Genomic DNA, 21,372 nt, shown 5'->3' with positions numbered 1-21,372 from the left:
ACTACTTAAAAGTAATAAAGTATATTAAAGGTAATTAAAGATAATAAAAACTAAATTTAAAATGTATAGGATACTGGAAGAAATAGAAGCTTCTGTTGCCATAGGAGATACCAGCTCCCTACCTGGTCTCCAGTTCCAAGCAGTCTGTAGAGGAAGGACTAGGAAAAAGAAAATCTGTAAAGTCTCTTTACTGGTCCCATGGTGTTGAAGTGGACTGTTGGGTGAATGAATAGCCCTGGGAAGAGGAAGGGAAATCCTTAAACATGAAGCAGCCCACAGGAGAGGCAGAAATAGATCCAATGCCAATGTTGGCCTTGCCCTGGCAAAGGCTCCAGAATGAGATCTCCAAATGGAACCCAGTCCTTCAGACCTGTACAACTAGGGTTCATTCTACCCCGAAGCACACTGACAGTCATGTTCAGAACTGAAGCCACAGTTCTGACGGGAAGACAGATTCATCACAGAGGATTAGAACTTGGAGATGTGCTTGTCAAACATTCTCCAGATCAAAGGAAATGGTGTGATCTCTATACATATGGATCAGAAAGTCCCTGAGAGCCTGGGAACAGAGCAGTGAATCATCTCAGGAAAGAACTGATGAGAGAATGATTGACATAGACATATCCTGGCTGGTTTCTATAACTTAAAGGACAAAGATTTTTTTCTGAGAATCCAGACAGAAGGGCAAATCATTTTCATAGGGGGAAATTCAAGCTAGACTCAAGGACTTCGCAATGCAATTCAGTGCCAGCATTTTAAAATAGAAGCCATGCAAACTGGTTATCAAGCGATAAGAATATTGTATAAAAAAGGAAAATTACATTAAAAAATATCAAAGAGGCAGTTGGGTTATGAACCAGCAGAAAACAGTCTGTTCAAGAGAATAGAGTATTGGCAGAGGAGCAGGTTCATCTTAGCAGAGAGGAGATACACAGGAGATAGAGCAGGGAGGAGGGATTCCTGTAGGGGTAACTCCTAAGTCTTAACCAGGGACATGTATATTAAAAGAGTAGATGTCAACTGGGTGCTGGTGGCTCATACCTGTAATTCTAGCTATTCAGGAAGCTGAGTTCTGAGAGTTCCAGTTGAGAGCTAGCCTGGGGAAAGAATACCCATAAGACTTTTATCTCCAATTAATTACCAAAGAATAAAAACTGTAAATGAAGCCATGGTTCAAGTGGTAGAATGTTAGCCTTGAGAATGCAAAGCTCAGGGACAGAACCCAGGCCCTGAGTTCAAGTCCCAGACCAGCACACACATATAAGCAAAAGAAAAATGAAAGAGTAGTTCTGGATTATACCAAGGTCTTCAACATACATAAACCGCTCAACCCAGGTAAGCTGCTCACTAGTAAGTGGTTCCGTAGGCATTTCAATGTGGAATAAAAAGAAGATTTAGACAATGTAGGGGAAACTTCATTACCAGGGACCAAGAAGGCCTCAGGCTAGTGATAAGAATGAAAAACAGATGTCAGCCGCATAGTGAACTCCAGTTTCCTAGAGAAGGAAAGCCTGGAAAAAAGCGGTGACGGTCTTGTTACTAATGCAAGTTGGACCATATCATTGGGAAACTTCCAGTCTGTGAACTGAAGGGACTTTGCTCCTGATTGTCAGTGTCCTGAAATAGCCCAGATTTTGAGATGTTTCACTAGCATGTTCTAGAGTCTGCTCTTTTATGTTTTTCTTTCTTTCTTTCTTTTTTTTGTGGTGCTGGTGATTGAACCTAGTACCCTTGCACGTGCTGGACAAGTATTCTTGAGCTATAAGAGCAGACTCTTCCTCCTCCTTTTCTTCCTTTTTTGGAAACAAGGTCTCACTTTTACTTTTTTCTGGGATGGCCTTGAACTTTTGATTCTCCTTTTTCTACCTCCTGATCAGCTGGGATTAGGGGCATGTACTTCCCATCTAGCCAGGATCTACTCTTTTAAGTCCCTTGTTACATTCTAAGCACACAGTGCAATATTAATTCTTGGTGAGACCTTGCTATAATAAAGCCAGTTATCCTCAAACTTTTTTAATGAATTTGAGTGTGGAAATTTGTCCTATAACTCTCTTGTATTACAAATGAGTGGAAAATACTACCACACTTTTATAAAAGTTTTAAGTTTATGAATGACTAATAAAGTTATATTAAGAAATTATATTTTATATACTTGTGTTGACAAGTGCAGAAGGCTTACACCTGTAATCCTAGCTTAACTTAGAAGGCTGAGATCTGAAGATCCTGGTTCAAAGCCAGCCAGAACAGATAAATCTGAGAGACTGTTATCTCCAACAAACTAGCAAAAAGCAGGAACTGGAAGTGTGGCTCATGTGATGGAGCTCCAGCCTCAAGCAAAAAAATCTAAGCAAGAGTGTAAGGCCCTGAATTCAAGTCCCAGAACATGTGCATGTGTGTGTGCATGAGCACACGAGCGCGCACACACACACACACACACACACACACTCAATACTATTTATGAAAAGATAATGAAGGGAAAGAGGAAGACAACAGCTTTAAGGTACGTGAAAAAACAAAAAGATCTTACTTATGCCTAGAAGTAAGTTACTTGCTATTGAAAAAAGCCGAGCATGGCCTTATCCCTGTTAACTGTCAAGGTGCATCATGGATCATTTTTTATAGTTAATGTAGGGAAAATTGGTCTTGTTTTCTCTCTAGTATTAAGAATAAGATTACTGGGCGCTGGTGGCTCACACCTATTATCCTAGCTACTCAGAAGGCTGAGATCTGAAAATCACGGTTTGTAGCCAGCCAGGGTAGGAATGTCCATAAGACTCTTATCTCCAATTGACTATCAGAAAATCAGAAGTGATAGAGCATTATTAGCCTTGTGTGAAGAAATACTGGGACAGTGCCCAGGCCCTGAGTTCAAGCTCCACGACTGACCAAAAAAAAAAAAAAATAAGATTAGAAAAACAGTTGAGCTGAATATTTCCTAGCAGGTTTTCACTAACTCCTACACACAAACCAACAGTTGGGCTTAGGGTTCTTCAAAGACTGAACTTCGCTAGTGAGGCCTTCCAGGTACTTGAGAAACAGTCCTTGCACACACAATTCAGAACCAAAAGGGAACCAGAGGAATGGTTAGTTCAGAGAATATTTTGATATTTTGGATATTTTTATAAGTTGAGATCTTTGTATTCTTAAATGACTCTTACAAAAAAAGATACTAGTTTCTGTGTTCAGGAAGCAGTATGTTCTAGACAATAGTATCATTTATAAGGGAGTGGGCTACTTATATGAGCAAACCAGATGCTCTTTTCTCTATTCATTTTGTGTCCATCTAGTTGAGGACAAGGGCATGTGTGTTATCATAAGTTATCCAGTAATTGCTAAGCTTTAGAGAATATTAAAATTGCATATCCAGGTTAATTGCTAAGCCTTTAGAGAATATTTTTAGAACACATTTTTTATTAAAGCCTATAATCATTGATTTTTAAAAAATCATTGATAATTTAAATTCTTAGTTTTTCCTGAATCTGACAAACAATACTACTAACAACAATGGATTCTACAACATTATTAAAATTGAATGTCAACAAATTTAGGAGACACGAAATTCTAATAAAATAGGTTTTGTGGGGGAATAAATCTAGGAAACAAAAAGATTATATTGTATGGTATTCCAAATGAGAAACTGGTAAGCTCTTAATGGAGCTTTTGGTGTTATTTATAATCTAACAAACAAAACCCCACATTTTAACTGAAAACCATGACAAATCTTTAGGTGTCATCTGTGCTGGATTATTTATTTACCTACTTGTTTATTTGTTTATTTATTATGCTCTTACTGGAGCTTAAGGTCTCTTACTCTCTTTTGACATTTCTTTTCACTCAAGGATGGACATTTGAGCTACAGCTCTACTTTCAGCTTTTATTTTGTTAACTAGAGAGATGAGTCAGATTGTCTGCCTGGGCTGGCTTTGAACCTCAAACCTCAGATCTCAGCCCTCTGAATAACTATAATTACAAGCATAAGCCTTGGTGCCCAGCTATGCCCAGACCCTTAGGGTCTGTGGCAGCTGATCTAGAAGAGCTTTTTTTTTTTTTAAATGGAAGCTGCTAATCTAAGCAGCGGCAACCCATCATGGTCCACAGAAAATTAGGAACATTTCTTTTTTATTTTTCCAAACTGAAGCTCATGGGGAAAATGAATGCTATCTGGAAGTCATACCCTTGAAAAACTACCCTGATGATACCAGTCTTGGGATAGCAGCAATCAAGCCTGGCTTTCCTGCTCCCACTTCTTTTTCCTCTCTTGGTGGGACTGGTATTTGAACTCAGAGACCCGCACTTGCTAGGCACTTCACCACTTGAACCATGCCTCTAGCATTATTTTGAGGTAGGGTCTCGCCTTTTGCCTAGGCAGACTGCACCCTAATCTTCCTACTTAAGAGTCCTGTTGCTGGATGTCAGGCACAGGCTACTGAAACCATGATCTTCCTGATCTCAGCCCAGGTATTCAATGTCATTAAAGAAAAGACATTGAAAAAGGAAGAGGTAAAGCAATTTGCCTAATGTCACATAACTATAACGATGATGCTTAAAACCCAACTCTGCTGACTCTGAAATTTGTTAAAGGACAAATAGCTCTTATATTAGTGTCTGTACTATTAATATTAAAAGTTAATAACCTAGATATTGCAACTGGGCTTAAAATGAATTCATGAAGATTGCTGTACTTGATGAGTTATTATAATTATTAAAATGATAACTGAGCCAGATGTGATGGGCACACACAGGAATCTGGAGGTTTCAAAGAGTAGGATTTTGAATTGACCAGCCTAGACTACAAAGAGAGACCTTGTTTCAGAAAAACAGTTTGGAGTTGGGTGCCGGTGGCTCTTATCTCCAATCAACTACTCCAAAAATGCTGGAACTGGCACTGTGGCTCAAGTGGTAGAGCACTAGCCTTGAGCGAAATGAAGCTCTGGGACAGCACCCAGGCCCAGAGTTCAAGCAGTAAGACAAGCAGAAGAAAAGAAAAAGAAAACCACTTTGGGAGTTAGTGAGCCTATTAAAAATATTAACATCATATGCATGCATTTGTAATGGTATGCAAATATTCAATCTACATAAATAATACACATATACATGAAACATAATTATGCAATTATACATAATATGCACCAGCAGGATATGGATGAATCACTGAAGATTTAGGTTTTAAGCTTGGATCTGTGACTTTGGGTAAGTCACATCTCAATGCCTCCACACTCACTGAGGAACGAGGGAGATAATTATACTTAGTGAACCCTTAAAGTCTCCATCTAAAGACTGCAAATATAACATGCCACATGTGAATATACATGCATATTTAATAAATTCTTATGTGCTGCAGGATGATAAATACAATCTCAGAACTGTTTATTCAGTTACAACAGACATTTAATTCTTTTCCAGCTCTTCATCTGGCTATTACATACCATGAATATGTTCTTTTCAAGTTGACTACAGTTTTAAACCTTTTAAATAAGTGCTAAATTACCTAGCATAGTTTAGGAAACATAGCAGGCAGCATTCGTAGTCTGTTGACCAGGCCTTTAAAATACTTTCTGTGTTTAAGCCAGGCACCAGTGGCTCACGCCTGTAATCCTAGCAACTCAGGAGGCTGAGATCTGAGGATCACAGTTCCAAGCCAGTCCGGGCAGGAAAGTCCATGAGACTCTTATCTCCAATTAATCACCAGAAAAACCGGACATGGTGCTGTGGCTCAAGCTGTAGAGTGCTCACTTTGAGCTGAAGAGCTCAGAGACAGCGCCCAGGCCCAAGACGGACAAAACAAAAAACAAAAAACCTTTCTGTGTTTAGAAAATAAATGTGTTTTATGACACAGGCACAAAATTATTTTTAGTAGCAGGATTTCTACTAGAAAAGCTTTAGAAACAAACCAACACAATATTTTAGTAATTGAGTGGCTAGTCTAATTGATTAAATGCTATGTTTGTTTCTAAAGCTTTTCTATACAGTTCTGATACATAAGTCAGCAGAAACACAAGATGAGAGATGAGGAGATATATCCTGTGGTGTGAACTCGATGCTAGAAAATGGGCAGTCATGGTATGGTTCCTAAGTTGCTCTCTTAATGGAAGACTCGATCACTAATCTGTGTACCAAGACTATACTAGTCCTATTGCAAATTGCCTTCACAGAGAAAAAGGGAATAAACAACTGTTTGGCTCAGAGATGCTTTAATGAGACTATTAATTTGCTAGGAGACTAACAGAGTTGATAGTCACTTGCAAGCATCCTTTTCCTACCTCACAACATATACCAATTGTATATTGCCAAAGGTATTCATCATCCAGGCAGAGAGAGCTTTTCTCATTATGGTGCAGGGTTACAAATCTTCACCAAGTATCAAATTCCACCACCGACCATCATATTACTGTGGCAGCACTAACAGAAAATTAAACTATCTACCTGGAAGGAGAATAACATATCCCTTCATTTGGCTCATTACTCTAGCTATCGTTCTACATTATGGATCAGAGATGTTCAAAACAAATTCAGCCAGGAAACAAAAAAAAATCAAAGGACCATCTCCTGAATCCTGTTCTTCTATTTGAGTATTAAACTCAGGAAATGTGAATGTAATTACCTGAAATCGTACAGAAGAGGTTTCTTATCCTGTGCATTGTTGGCATTTTGGCCTGGATAATTCTTTGAAGTGAGGGGCTGTCCTGGACTCTTTAGGAAGTGAACAGACCTTCTGGACTTCTAGTGGCTAGGTGCCAATAGTACTCCCCACTTGTGACAGTTAGAACGGCCTCTTGCATGTAATCTTAGCTATCCAGGAGACTAAGATTTGAGGATTGTGGTTCAAAGCTAGTATGATCAGGAAAGTCTGTGGGACTCCAAAAGGGCCAGAGTGGAACTGTGACTCAAGTGGCAGAGTACTGTCCTTGAGTAAAAAGCTAAGGGAGAGTGCCCATGCCTTGAGTTCAATCCCCAGTACTGGCATCCAAGGGACAAAAGTAAAACAAACAAAAACCCTGCTTTGGAAGGAGGGCAGGGAAGAATGGCCATATGATGGGGTGAGGGTGAATTTGTTCTAAGTGCACCGTGTGTAAATATGGAAATATCTCAGTGAACCCACTCATGTTACATTACGTTAACTTAAAAAAAAAAGCTAACTTTATTCCACCAAGGATAAATGGCTTTAAAAGAAAGAAAATAACAACAATAAAATCCTCTCCCAAATAATAGATCTCCCTTTGAGAACTATTGACTTAAAAGATTGCTTATATTTCTGCATTTTTTTGGGGGGGGAGAGGGTTAGGGTAACACCTTAATCTCATTCAACAGAAATAAGACCCAAACTAAGGAAGTAAATACAATGCTTTTCATTAAGCAAAACCACTCATCAATCAAAGGTGTGTATTTCCTTCCTCCCACCACCCTGGTCCCCTTGAAAAACCCAGCCCACCTAGGCATTTTCTCATAGAATGTTACAGAGAACTCAGACTTCCTATTTCCTCAGAGCTCCCATACCAACGAAAAAGGTGCCAAAGAAAACTCATGGCGTACACACGACGGAGACATTAGGGAATTTTTCCTTGCTCTCAACTCTCCCTCAGAAGCTGTACTAATTAGCAATGAGAAAACAACTTACTGTTTGCAGAATCAGCTTTTCGGAATCTTGTCAGGTCGACATGGGGTGGTCGGCTAGGTTTTGGCGGAGGTGGACCCAAGGTCACCAAGGAAGGCAGTGGCTTCTGCCTTGGGGTGGTAGCAATCTGGTCTCCCTTCTCCTTCTCTTGGCTTTGAGCCCATGGCTTCCCCACTGTCAGCTTGGAAGGGGCCTTAGGAAACTTGGCCGGAGAAGGTCCCAAAGCTGCTTCCTCTTGGTGCATTTTGCTCAGGAAGATGTTCTTGGTAGCGTCTATCTTCCTATCTTCTTTCTTTTCTTCGCCATTTCTAGAGAATCCTGGGCTTCCTCTGCTTGCAGCAGGTTTCAGAACAACCCCAGGAAAGGGTGAACTGGATGTGTCAGCCCCATGGTCCTTATTTTCTGGATCTTCCCTTCCTGGTTTTGAAGGGCCTACTTTGGACTTGACTCCTAGAGGTCCTGGGGGTCCTTTCTTGATGGCTCTGTCATCTTCCTGGGCTTCCTCGGGACTCAGGGTTGCCTTGTGGCCAAAAGCAGGTTTGGGGAAGAGGGGCTTGGCGTCAGCTTCTTGGGATGCCGACATAAATTTGCTTTTAGCTCCAGCCAACTTTGGGAATGCTTGCTTTTGTTCATTTTCTGGAGCTGGAAGAGGAGGCCCCGGCTTCGAGCCCGGTGTCTTTAAGTCTTGGTCTTGGTTCGCACTGTGAAATGACAGCTTATGCCCAGCAGGCCGGGGAAACACGGGTTTGGGATCTTCTTTGGGTACATTGATGGGTTTAGGGCCTACAGGTCTCAGAAATCCCACTTTTACCTCAGGTTCTCTGGTGGCTGGGTTTGTCAGTGTTCCAAATCTTTGACCCCCTCCACTAGGCTTTAAGGATGGGGGTTTGGGCTCCTTGTCAGGCTTTTCCTCAGTAGTAGGTTTCATTGCCAAAGGTGGCTTTGGGGTGGCAAACTTGGGCCCGGTGCCGGATCCTGTAGGAGGGGAGGCATTTCCTTGGTTGCTGAATAAGTCTTTTCTGGCTTGTATTCCTGAAGGTGAGTTTTGCCCTGTGATTTTGAAGGGCCGGTTGCTGACTGAGACTTCCTCTGTCAGGTGACTCCCTGTGTTAAACTTCGCCATGAGAGACTTCACATCTGCTTTTCCATCCTACAAGGATAGGGAACAAAAACCAGCTGAGAGCCCCAAGTCTCACTTGCACCGCTTAAAATGCTACACCTTTAAAGGACTTCCTGGTTTGAGGCCCACAGCATTGCTGATTGGTTAGCAAGATATGAACACCCAAGTTCCTCTGTGGCAAAATAAGCCTGAGAGTCTCTTGAAAGAGGCAGGCTCCTGTTGTGCATATTCTTCTTTTTTTGTTTTGTCATCCTACTGTGATTTGCTCTTTTTTTGTTTTTTTGCCTAGGTAACAACTTTTTCCCCCCTTTCTTCTCACTGTTAGTCTCTCGCTATTTGGTTGGATTGACTCTGACTTGATACTTCCCCATTTGTTGTTCATCTGAAACTATACCACATGAATTCTTTGGACTCCAATGGACTATGTGAAATGGAAACTGCACTTGAGACAGGAAGGTCTGCTGTGCTGTGCATTTAGGTAGCATGCCTTCCACACCGTGGCCATGCTTAGCATTGCTATGTGGTGTTCTTACCAACCATATGTGACATGTAAAGATTCTTTTCACATTTTTAAAGTCTGTTTGCTGTCAGGTGATACAGCATACACTACTAACTTTGTATGACAAAGTAATAGAGTGAGGCTTTCAAATTACTAATAAATTCCCGGTGCTAAGGCTCTACTGTATCTAAACTTGTAGGCTCTAGCGTGTGCTTGCTTTCAGAGTTGGTGCTGCTTACATGGAGTGGATATTTGCAGCTAAGAGAGTAAGGAGTAAGGTCAGGCTAGGAAGTCTTGTTGGAGACTTTTGTTCCCTCAGACTATCTCATCTATTATCACTCTTTCTTCAAGGTCCTGTTAACAATCTCTCCTTCTTTGCCCAGGGTGAAGCTATTACTTGGCAAAGAAAGCAAGTGTACACTTTCCAGTCTCAATCTCATTTTCTGAAGGGGATTCTGTGGGGTGCTCAGTCCTTAGTGTCCAAGGTAGCTATTCTTTTTCTAGTTCTTTGAGCGATATTTGAAAATTTAAGGTTTTAAACAAACTGAGCCTGGTGACATATGCCTGAAATCCCAGCCCAAAATTCATTGCCAACTTGGGCTACATAATGAGACCCTGTCTCTAACAGAAATACACAGATAAATATAGCTATAGCTACAAATATCTTTATGTGTACCTATGTCTGTATATCACCACGATAATCTCCTTTTTCTACCTTAAAATATCTCAAAACACATTTTTTTTTGGTTGGTTGTAGGGCTTGAACTCCAGGCTTAGGTGCTGTCCCTCAGCTCTTCAGCTCAAGGCGAACACTCTACCACTTGAGTTACAGCACCACTTCCGGTTTTCTGGTGCTTTATTGGAGAGAAGAGTCTCAGGGGACTTTCCTGCCCTAGCTGGCTTTCAACTGCAATCCTCAGATCTCAGCCTCCTGAGTAGCTAGGATGACAGGCAGGAGCCACCAGTGCCCAGCTCAGAACACATTTGAAGAACCATTGTGGCCGGGCGCTGGTGGCTCATGCCTGTCATTCTAGCTACTCAGGAGGCTGAGATCTGAGGATCGCGGTTCAAAGCCAGCCCAGGCAGGAGAGACTGTGAGACTCCTATCTCCAATAAACCACCAGAAAACCGGAAGTGGTACTGTGGCTCAAGTGGTAGAGTGCTCGCCTTTAAGCTGAAGAGCTGAGGGACAGCACCCAGGCCCAGAGTTCAAGCCCCACGACTGACAAAAAAAAAGAACAATTGTGTAGTGTGTGAAGATGTGCGCTGTATTCTAGATTGTTCCATCTCATTCTTGCAGACACGGCAGCAGAGTGGCAGCATTTAACTCTCATTTCACAGGAAAGGAAACTGAGGCTGAAATGGCAGGAAGGTGCCATGGAAGGAGTAATGGAACTTGATTTGACTCTTAATCCACTAGTAAATAGTCTCAGTCCACAGTTAGACTCTTAGTCTACAGTTCACCATCTGCCAAATGGAAACGCAGCTGCCATGTTCTGTACATTAAGAGAAAATTTATAAGATGCCTACCTCAACCGCAGCATGATCTTCATATAAGGAAACCATTAAATAACATGTTGAAAGGCTCACAGGCAAACCTGGGCTGCTAAAGGCTCCAAAGTCCAGAAACCATCTCATTCCTTTCTGGCTCTCAATAACACCCATCCCAGGGTCTGACACCCTCATGGTTCTAAGATGCGCTTAAGGAATATGACATGGAACTGAGTACTTTGCACACTGACTTGAGGAGAAATGGGCAGGCGCTCATCCCCATGTTAAACTGTAGTGCATAGACATTTGTAGGGTGGTGGTGAAGGACGTAGGCCAGAGGGAAAAATTCGAATCAAAGCCTCCGTTTCTAGCTTGCACGTTGTGTTATTAGCTTGTTCTCCTGTATCAAAGCTTTATTTTCTAAGATCTTATTTTCTATCTTGCCTCCCTTCACCAATTTTGTATCCCCATGATTTCCCCAGATCCTCCAGCAGCCCCTCAAGGTATGGGGGTAGAGGAGGAAACAGGGGAGGCCAAGCCCCTCCCTGAGCATCTAGGGCTCTCACAGCTGCAAACCAGAAACGTTAGCATGAGAAGCATAAAGAAGTTCCACCTGCCAAGGCAGGGAATAGAACTTGGTAGTAAAGCATATGCTCCACACAGGCAAGCCTTAGGCTTCAAACTCCCTAGCACACACAAAAAGCACCAAACTTAAAATAGTCCTCACCTGGAACTAAGTCTATTTCTGAGGTGGATTTCTTTGATTCGAAACCTTTCCTGCATTCTGATATAACTAACATTCTAGAGCTATAATTTATTTTAGATTTTTAACACTTCGCATTGACTCAGGAGGCAGGTGGCCTCATGTGAATTTTGTTAGCTATTTGACCATGGGCATGGAACATAAACTAGTTTTATATCTCCATCATAGGCAAAATAATGCCTAGTTATAGGACTTAGAAAAATTAAATGAGGGGCTGGGAAGGTGGCTCAGTGGTAGAACGCTTGCCTTGCATGCCTGAGGCCCTGGGTTCGATTCCTCAGCACCACATAAGCAAAAAGAAAAAACCCGGAAGTGGCGCTGTGGCTCAAGTGGTAGAGCGCTAGCCTTGAGCTGAAGAGCTGAGGGACAGCGCCCAGGCCCAGAGTTCAGGCCCCATGACCGGACCCTCCCCCCAAAAAAGAAAAATTAAATGAGTTTATATTTTAAAGCATTTTAAAGAATATTAATACTTAAGAAGATTTCCTATTATTTTTAATACAGAAGATAAACCTTAGTAATCTTCCTGTCCTCGTCTCTCAATGCATTGGGAAGGAAACAGGATTCTGCTTTGTTCTAGAAACTTCACATCTTAGAGTTTGTGGGGGGAAACCCTTGAAATACCCTAACCCATTGTCCAAGTCCATGTCCTGTTTTTAATTTAGAGAATGTGGAAGTTGTAGATTTGGCAATGAAACTTAAGTGCTTGGCTGCCAACCCAGGCCAGAGAGGCCCTGCAGCAGCTAGATTAAAAGCACAACCTCTGAAATCACAGACTTAAGTTCAAACGTTGGCTCTTACTAATTGTGTGACTTAACTAGTTTCTTAACCTCTCTAAAACCCGGTTTTATTCATCTCCAGAATGACTGTGTAGTCTAGACTTGCTGCCTGAAACTCTGTATTCTTCTGCCTCTACCTTCTGTGTGCTGGGATTACAGTATGTATCACCAGACCTGGCTTGTTTCTTTGATTGCATGTAAAGTTGTTAGATTAAAAACTGCCTGTAAAAAAATAAAAATAAAAAAATAAAAACTGCCTGTAATATAATCCACTGATTTTTCTCCCATCACTGTCTCCCATTTACTAGTTACTTCCAGAATATCATTTTTGCCAGTTGATCAAATTTGGAAGTGAGATACCTTCCTAACGTTAAGCCAATGTAACTGGAATAAGCGTATTCACGGATAATATACTACCTGTGATGTCTGACCCACCCTTCTTACTGGGTGTTGAGGGATAAAATTGAGCAGAAGTCCATGACAAAAGAAAGAAAAGGGCAGCTGAGCTCACACTGACATGTCTGACAAATCGCAAGCTAAACTCCAAGAGTATCACAACATAAACGTTCACAGCGTTAGGGTTGGTTGATCTTATGATCATTAGTAAATTTGTTAGAGAAGGTTTTTCATCACCTTATCTTGAAAGGGGCTAGGCTTATTTTTTCCTTAGTGGCCACAGTGATTTTTAAAACACTTGCATTTCATTGCAGGTTGAATAACCATTTCTCCTAGAACTCTTTCTAAACACAAGAAGGTAGTAGAGGTGTACCAATAGAGAGACAAATATATTAGTCCATTTAACCCTGCACCTCATCCACTGGTGACAGTGCAATCACACACCCTCATTTACCAGTACTTTGTAAGTTTATACCTGTTGCTTCCAAATAGTAGTTGCTCCTTTACTCTCAGAACCAATCAGCTTCAAAGAAGAAACTATATAGTGACCTTCCTCAGTTTCTCTCTCTAGAGGTAACTGACACCAATTTCTTAGGTATATTGATGAATTATGCAGATGTAAAATATTCATAAAGACACATATCCTCACAGACATGTATTTTTCCTGTTCTCCCTCTTTGCCTACACAGAAAGCTTTGCTTGGCACCTTGTTTTTGTTGATATTGACCTGATGTACAGTAGAAGTTGTGATTGTTTCATATTTGTGCAATTCGAGTGTTAAGATTTTCAGTAATAACTCTTCTTTTCCCCTGGTCAAATGGCCTGTATTGCTGTATATTATTTATAGATTCTTTTTTGCCAGTCCTAGGGCTTGAGCTCTGGCCATGATTTCGGTCCCTGAGCTTTTGTGCTAGCAAAGGCTAGCACCCTACCACTTGAGCCACAACTCTACCTCCTGTTGTTTCTGTGATGAATTGGAGATAAGAATCTCATGGACTTTCTTTTTTTTTAAATTTAATTTTACCGTCAAGGTGATGCGAATCTCATGGACTTTCTAACTTGGACTGACATTGAACTGCAATCCTCAGATCTTAGTCTCCTGAGTAGCCACAATTACAGGTGTGAGCAATGGGCATCCAGCTGTTTGTAGATTGTTTTAATCTCTTAATGATTTAATGATTGACCTTCTACTTATTATAAGAACAGGTATTTCATAATCTAATGACCTCAGGGTTTATAATGGTTTAAGTAAAACAAACATTTCATCTCAAATTACTTGAAATTTATTTTCCAAAGTTTTTTGTAGCAATTCATCATTACCCTCACTAGTTACATAACGGTATGATGCTTAGCTCAAACTATTCATGTCCATTGCTATGTAATTGTACGGGTATGATTGTAGAAATTCTCTTCAGAGAAAACCACTTTCCTTATCCCCCATATTTTGTCCTTTCTCAGAATTACATATGTTTTATTTTTATAAACTTACATACTTGTATGTAAGTACCACAGGCCCTGGTACTCTCCAATCTTTCTGCTCTTAGCAATCTACATAAAGGCAATGAACCAAGGGTCCAGATAAAGGCTGAAGTGTTCACATCCAGAAAACATGTTCTTTTGTAGCCAGTGTATCTACATAGTTATATATGGAAAACTAAACTATGCCATCAGTTATTGGGAATGAGGGGCTTGCTTTGGGTTTATTGTGAGTATTCAGATGTCTAAATATCTTTAGGGACTTAAGTTCATTCAGGCCATCTCAGCTGGGGCATACATGGGAATACCTGGAGGCAATGTTCCATTGACATGACCAGTGTAGAGGAGAGGGAGAAGAGCATCTGTTTGTAGAGACCTAGGATGCTGCGTAACCTCCCATCCTAGAGTGACCAGGGCCCCAAAACATTGATTGAGATAGTTCTCCTGCTCTTGAATCATTACAAACATCATACCAGAAAGTCTGCTTTTAATTTTTTTAAATAGACTACACTCTAAACTCTCAATAAGATTGTATATAAACCCAATGATATAAAATGTTACAACTGCAGATGTTTTTGTAAAGTTGCATGCCTTTGAAAGACTCATCTTCAGTACGTGTTTTAAAGCACAACAGAAATAAAAACCTATAAGCTGTAGTTAACTAATGAATCTAAGACAAGCCAAATTTTACCTCTGTAAGATGTGTTTGTGTCATGTTTGCAGTTAAAGCAAGAGGAGACTGAATCATTCCTGAGGATGCTATTATGAAAGAAGAGAATAAAATATCTCCACTGGATGGCATGTAATACTGCATCATTACGGAGACAGTGAGTGATAATAGTTTTCCAAAGCTGTTTCTTTAAAAAAAATCATTGATAAGCTGAGTATGATAGTTCACTCCTATAATAATCAGGAAGCTAAGATCTGAAGATTGTGGTTTGAAGACCTGGCAGAAAAGTTAGTGAAACTTTTATCTCCAATTAACCACCAATAAATAAATAAAGAAAAGAAAAATCTGTGGTGTGGCTCAAGTGGTAGAACACTCATCGAGCAAAAAAGCTAATGGATAGTGCCCAATCCCTGAGTTCAAGTCCCTGCATCAGTACACAAACACAGACACACAGAAGAGTGAGTTTTCCTTTTGTTGCTATGTTGAAATAATATTATTGCTCATGACTTAGTTCTTTTTACAGGACACCATTTGTTCCCCTCAGTGTCCACATCAGGACTCTAGGTACAGTGGCAGCAAGGCTACCTCACAAATAAAGAAAAAAAGGCTCCAGGAAGCCAGCCCTCCTGTCCAGGGTTTCCCAGACTCTAGGCAGGACGTGGGAGAGGGAAGGAGGAAGGCAGGAGTGCATCTTGCCTAGAGTACTATGATTGTGTAGACACCACTCTGTCAAACAGGGACCGGAAGGCCTACCAAAAAGACTGAGAAGACAGAAAGCGCTTCCCTAAGTTGGCAAAACTTTAGAGCAGGAAAGATGGTGAAAATATGCAGAGTCAAACAGTTCAAACGTTCACAGAGAAATAGTTTTTATTTTAAAGAACTAATTTGCATTGTCTAGATTAAAGAAAGTAAGATGGGTTCCCCACAGCCAGCCTTCCAACATGCACACACACACACACACACACACACACACACACACACTCATAAACATGCACACATAGTGGAAAGCTATATATTTCCCCTTTAACTAGAAATCTTGGCAGAGGGAATTACTTTATTTTACAATATTTCTTTCTTCTGGGCGCCTGTGTCTCACGCCTGTCATCCTAGCTACACAAGAGGCTGACACCTGAGGATCATGGTTCAATGCCAGCCTGGGCAGGAAAGTCTGCGAGACTCTTATGTCCATTTAACTGGAAGTGGCCCTGTGGCTCAAGTGGTAGACTGCTCGCCTTGAGCGGAAGAGCTCAGGGACAGCGCCCAGGCCCAGAGTTCAAGCCCCACAACTGACAAATAAAATAAAATAATATTTCTTTCTAAAATGGATGGACAAAGGATAGAGCTCAGCGCAGAGTGCTAGCTCTGCAGGTGCATGTGGATGTCCCTGTGTTTGATCCCCAGCAGGAGAAAGTGAGGAAGAGAGGGAAGAGAGACACACAGAGAGAGACAGAGACAGAGACAGAGAGACAAAGATACATTGTTGTCAGAAATTACATAATAAAGCCAGGGTTAATGAAAACAACCTGAGAATATGGCACTTGTGACAAAAGCCCTTCTCAAATATAGTACATGGCAAGTTCCTATACTGGTAATGAACTGGCAGTGAATTTTTTTTCACATCCCCATTAACAATGTCTCAACATTTAGGTGCTTCATAAATTATAACTCACATACTTAATGTGTATACTGTTTCCTTACTGAAATCTAAAAACCGAGACCTTTTTTCCCTCTTCAACAGCAGTACACTACTTCCTCCTTCTCCCCGCATCAAACCCTGGGGTCCAGCCTGGCACATCCTCCCCCCCCCCCAATTCTATGCATTAAACATACTGTCTATTGGATGGAGTTGACTTGACTTTCACCGTGGTGGATACATACAGATGGCCCTTGGGAAATGACTTCCACAGCTTCTTCATTGACCCCAGCCATGAATCCAGTCTTCCATCTCTAACAAAACCGCTACTTCGTTGCCAATGGGCTGTGACCGGTTCCAGTAGGCTGGGTCTCTGTGGCTGGTGAGAGTACCCGGCCCCAGTCAACAGGATGTGGGAACTTGACTCTCACCGCGAATTGAGTTCTTCTGGGGGTAGGAGCAGCTTCTTCCCATGGTACTGGGCTAGGGGCAGGGTAGGAGGGGCCGGTGGCGGAAGCTGCTGTGCCAGCCCTCATTGCGACAACTCTCTGTAACGTGTGGTGTGGGGACTTTTTTTTTTTTGCAGCTGCAATAACGCAGCAGCCAGAGCGAGCACGGAGTCAGGACAAGAGATCTGGCACGCATGGGGTCTCTGGGTGCTGTGTGCGCTTGGCCATTTATCCTCAATGATGGGTCTGGGGACCGTGTCTGAACACCTCTGGTGGTGTCTTGGTGCTCTGATGCTACCCCAGGCCCTGGCTGCTCTGGACCCTTCTCCCAGGGTGAGTGGCCCTAAGGGGAGGAGACAGTTTAGCAAGCGCAAAGCTAGGCTTGGGGTGGCTCTCAAATTCTGTTGCCTTCTGTTCTCAAGATAAATCCATCAGTGGCACGTCTGCGTCCCCTCTCTTTGAAGACGAGGATCTTGAAACTCACCTCATTGTCCAAAATAGAACATTCAGTTGGTGCAGTGACTCACCCCTGCGATCCCAGCTATTCAGGAAGCTGAGTTTGGGAAGATTGTGGTTCAAAGCCAGTTTGTGAGACTCCCATCTCCACAGAAAAAAAAACTGAACATGCTAGAACATGCCTCGCATCACAGAGAAGGAAACGAAAAATAGGAAGTGTTCCAGGATAGCCGAGTAAAAGCAAGATCCTACCTCAAAAATAACTATTGCATATCTAATATATGTCTGACTCAAGCAGAAAAGGTCAGATAAGGTAATGTAAGGTAAAATGAACCCTAAGATATGTATTCAAATGTTTTTTTTCTTTCATGCCATTGTTTCTAACACATTTATAAGATTATTTCTTTGTTGCTTTGTATGTCCCTCCCCCACAGTATAACCCCTGCTTGTGGAGGGGAAGGGGAAAAACAAATCGTTTAAATAGGGATACAGGTGGACCCATTGCAACAATGAGATGTACAAATCCTTATGTCGAAAACGAACTTTACAACTTTGGTGGGGGGGGGAGGAGGAGAGGTGGGGGAAGGATGGGAAGGGGAAACAAAGGAGGAGGCTACAATGCTTGATAAGAAATGTACTCATTATCTTGCCCATGTAATTGTAACCCCTCTGTATTTTCACAATTAAAAAAAAACAAAAAAATAACCATTGCAAACAGCTGGAGGCATGTATCAAGTGGCTCAGCATTTCCCTAGTGAATGTAAAGTACTGAGTTCAAACATCAATACTGCAACTAAAATAAAGACCTTCATACCCCTTTCCTTGTTATCTTATAAAATAGCTCTTATACAAATATAATTTTAACTTTGGTATGGCCTTGAAGGCTTAAGTATAAATAATTGAGCAAGTTAAATAGTTGTGTGTTTCTGCAGACAGGGTGTTATTAGTTCAGATTTCTTGGTGTGGATGTATGTGCAAAATACAGAGTAAGATGTAAATAACACAGAACAACAGACACCCTAGACTTCTTGCTCTTCTTACTCTAATGTATCTATCTATCTATCTATTTATCTATATTACATTAAAACACTATATTAAAATATACCTTTTAAAATAAACAATTATTTATTTACATATTTTTTAAATATGCAAACTTTACATTATAATACACTATAAATAGATACATACATGCAGCCTGTATCTGCTTAAGACTGCCTAAGTTCTTCTAGCCCGAATTAACAAAATATACTAAGTCAGAAGATGGTCTTTGATTTGCAGATAATTGAAACATGGGTTCAGAGTAATCTGGTCAGTGATTGACTTGGATTTTGGAATAATGACTAATTCGCCCTCCATATACAGAGTTATTTTCTTTTCTTTGTGCTTCCAACTGTTCTAACCCAGACCTTAATTTCAGGCATTTCTTATGGCAGCTCCATTTTTATATGTAAGTAGTATAAACAGCAGAAGAAAATTCGTTTTGCTTAAAACATCTGACATTTGAACTACAAATGCTTATTGACATGGGAAGCAATGGTACATTAATTTTCCCAGCAGCCTCTATCATTCCAGTCTCTTCCCCCATTTTCTTCCTCCTCCTTGATTTCTCTCTCCCATTCTCTCTCTCTCTCTCTCTCTCACACACACACACACACACACACACACACACACACACACACATACACTCCTGGGCACTGGATTGCTTTTCTTTACCTGGTAAGAAATCAGAAACTGAAAGTGTCAGGTGGCACAGAGTGGAAAGGTGGGGATGGAGGGGTATGCCCATCTGTGAGGCTTTCTAGAGACTTCCTTCCCCCCATGGGAGAACATCTTGAAGAAGAGAGCAGAACACGAGCTAAGCAAGACAGGTAGCAGCTGTGACTCAGTGAAGTCTCCAGAGTTGGATTAGAGGAAAGTTAAAACTAGACCTTAAATGGAGTCTGTTATAATGACACAAACAAATCAGATTTTGCCCTCCGACTATAGAATGTGCGCATGGCCCTTTGTCTTACTTCTCATCATCTTCTCGCCCCATTCCCATCCTGCCTTTTCGCCTTTTAATCACTGAAGAAATGAAGGCAGCACTTAGTCATCAGAAGTAAGTCAGCTGTCGCGCGCGCCTTGCACTTTCTCTAGTAGCTGCACAGCGACAGGATTCTGGCCGGAGGTGAGGAACTTCTCTCACCTTGGCCTCATGAGCTCCTCGCCCTGCTCACACTTTTCTCACTAAAATGATAACATCTTAATTCCAAGCTTCCCACGGCATACTCCCTTCTTTTAGCACCCAGGCACTCTCTTTTCCCAGGTTCTTTCTTCATTCTTAGGTGCTACTTGTAACTGGGTGGTGAGAATATAAAATTGTGCAGATGTGGTAGGAAACGATCAAAAAATTATTTGATGACCCATCAGTTATATTTCCGGTTCCATATCCAAAAGAAGGGAAACCAGAGACTCAAATAGATATTTGCACATTGCTGTTTATAACAGCATTCCTTACAATAGCCCAAAGGGGAATATCCAGTACCTATTGATAGACTGATGTATGGATTTAATAAAACATGGTCTATACATACATTGGAATATTATTCAGTCTTAAAAAGGAGATTCTAGTGCATGTTAGAACAAACTTTATACTAAGTGAAATAAGCAAGCTACAAAAGGACACTGTGGGATTCCATTTATTTGAGGTTCCTTGAGTAGTTAAATTCATAAAGACAGGATGTAAAATGGAAATTTCCAAGGAGCAGAAGAAAGAAATAGCAGGAAGCTATTTTTAATGAGTTCAAAGTTAGCCAAGGTGAAACATACCAGAGATGGCTAGTAGTGAAGGTTACCCAACCATGTGAATGTATGTCATACCACAAGATTATACACTTAAAACGGTCAGATTGGCCAGATGCTCACTCCTGTAATCCTAGCTACTCAGGAGGCTAAGATCCTTGGATCGTGATTCAAAGCCAGCCTGAGCAGGGAAGTCTGTTACACTCTTATCTCCAATTAAGCAACACACACACACACACACACACACACACACACACAATTAAAAAAAAAAACAGAAACTGAGCTGTGGCTCAAGTGATTGGGCACGAGCCTTGAGCACAAAAGCTTTAGGGAGTGTTCAAGCCCCAGTCAAGGGAAAAAAAGAAAAGAAAAGATCAGAAGATCAGATTGGCAAAATTTCTTGTCACATATGTTTTTATCATAATACAAAAATAAGATTAGTTAGAAAACAGTGCTTGGAGAATTATGAAATTAAATTGAATGGGTTAATTTCATTTAATAATGGGTCAGTGTCAAAACATCTAATAGGAATGCAAACAATTACCATATCATCTGAGGTCATTCTCACCTTAGAGATGACCTGCTCTCAGTGTATGCACACACAAAACCATTTGGAAGGTGTAAGCAAAGCTCTCATTGACACATTATTACTTTACTGACAGGGTACATAATTTTGGGCTGTCTTTGAGCTGAAGACAGGGAAAGCTGGAGGGAGGGGAGAAGCACCTTCTAGCTGTGTATACTCTAACGCCCTGACCATTCTGCTTTGCTCCTCTGAAGTTTCTACAGAATCATTACCCAGCAAGCCAGGGATTTAGGGTGAGGGTGTCCATTCTATGGTACCTGCCCATGCAAAAATGATTCAAAGCCTTTGGGATCTTGGACTTGCCTTGACTTTTATCCTCATATCTTATTGAGCAGCCAAAATTGTTGCAGAAATTCAAAGGCAAGGACTGGAGCACTCCTCTGGTTTCAGCATGTGGAGACGAGATTGAGGTATAGCTGTTGGGTGCTTGCTTATACAAGTTTTCTCTCTATCATCCATATCCACTGTAGTAGGATACATAGTAGCATCCCTCCAAAAGATCTGTCCATGTCTCAGAACTCAGAATGTGAGAACTCAGAATGTAGGGAAAAGATGTTGGCAGACGTGATTAAGGTGATAGAATCATCCTGGTGGTACTAAGTCCAATGCCAAGTGTCTAAAACACAGAAGAAAAGATAGGGGAGGAGGAGAAGGCCATTTGAAG

At 41.2% G+C, this 21,372-nt stretch overlaps 1 protein-coding gene across 2 annotated transcripts in view; it reads right to left on the bottom strand.

Annotated features, from left to right (window-relative positions):
* Fyb (FYN binding protein) overlaps positions 1–16,860 on the bottom strand; it is an 85,686-nt gene extending 68,826 nt beyond the window's left edge. For both annotated transcript variants that reach the window (XM_013018641.1, XM_013018642.1), the window contains exons 1-2: positions 16,682–16,860; positions 7,616–8,762 (exon numbers count right to left, since the gene is read on the bottom strand). In XM_013018641.1, the coding sequence (XP_012874095.1) occupies positions 7,616–8,762; positions 16,682–16,732 (1,198 nt within the window). In that variant the 5' untranslated portion in view covers positions 16,733–16,860. The remainder of the gene's footprint in view (positions 1–7,615; positions 8,763–16,681) is intronic.
* Positions 16,861–21,372: the final 4,512 nt, after the last annotated feature.

The sequence above is a fragment of the Dipodomys ordii genome, unplaced genomic scaffold, assembly GCF_000151885.1.
Source record: "Dipodomys ordii isolate 6190 unplaced genomic scaffold, Dord_2.0 Scaffold41, whole genome shotgun sequence".
Lineage (NCBI taxonomy): Eukaryota > Metazoa > Chordata > Mammalia > Rodentia > Heteromyidae > Dipodomys > Dipodomys ordii.
The sequence above is the reverse complement of the archived record's forward strand: the minus strand, read 5'-3'. Positions and strand labels throughout refer to the sequence as shown.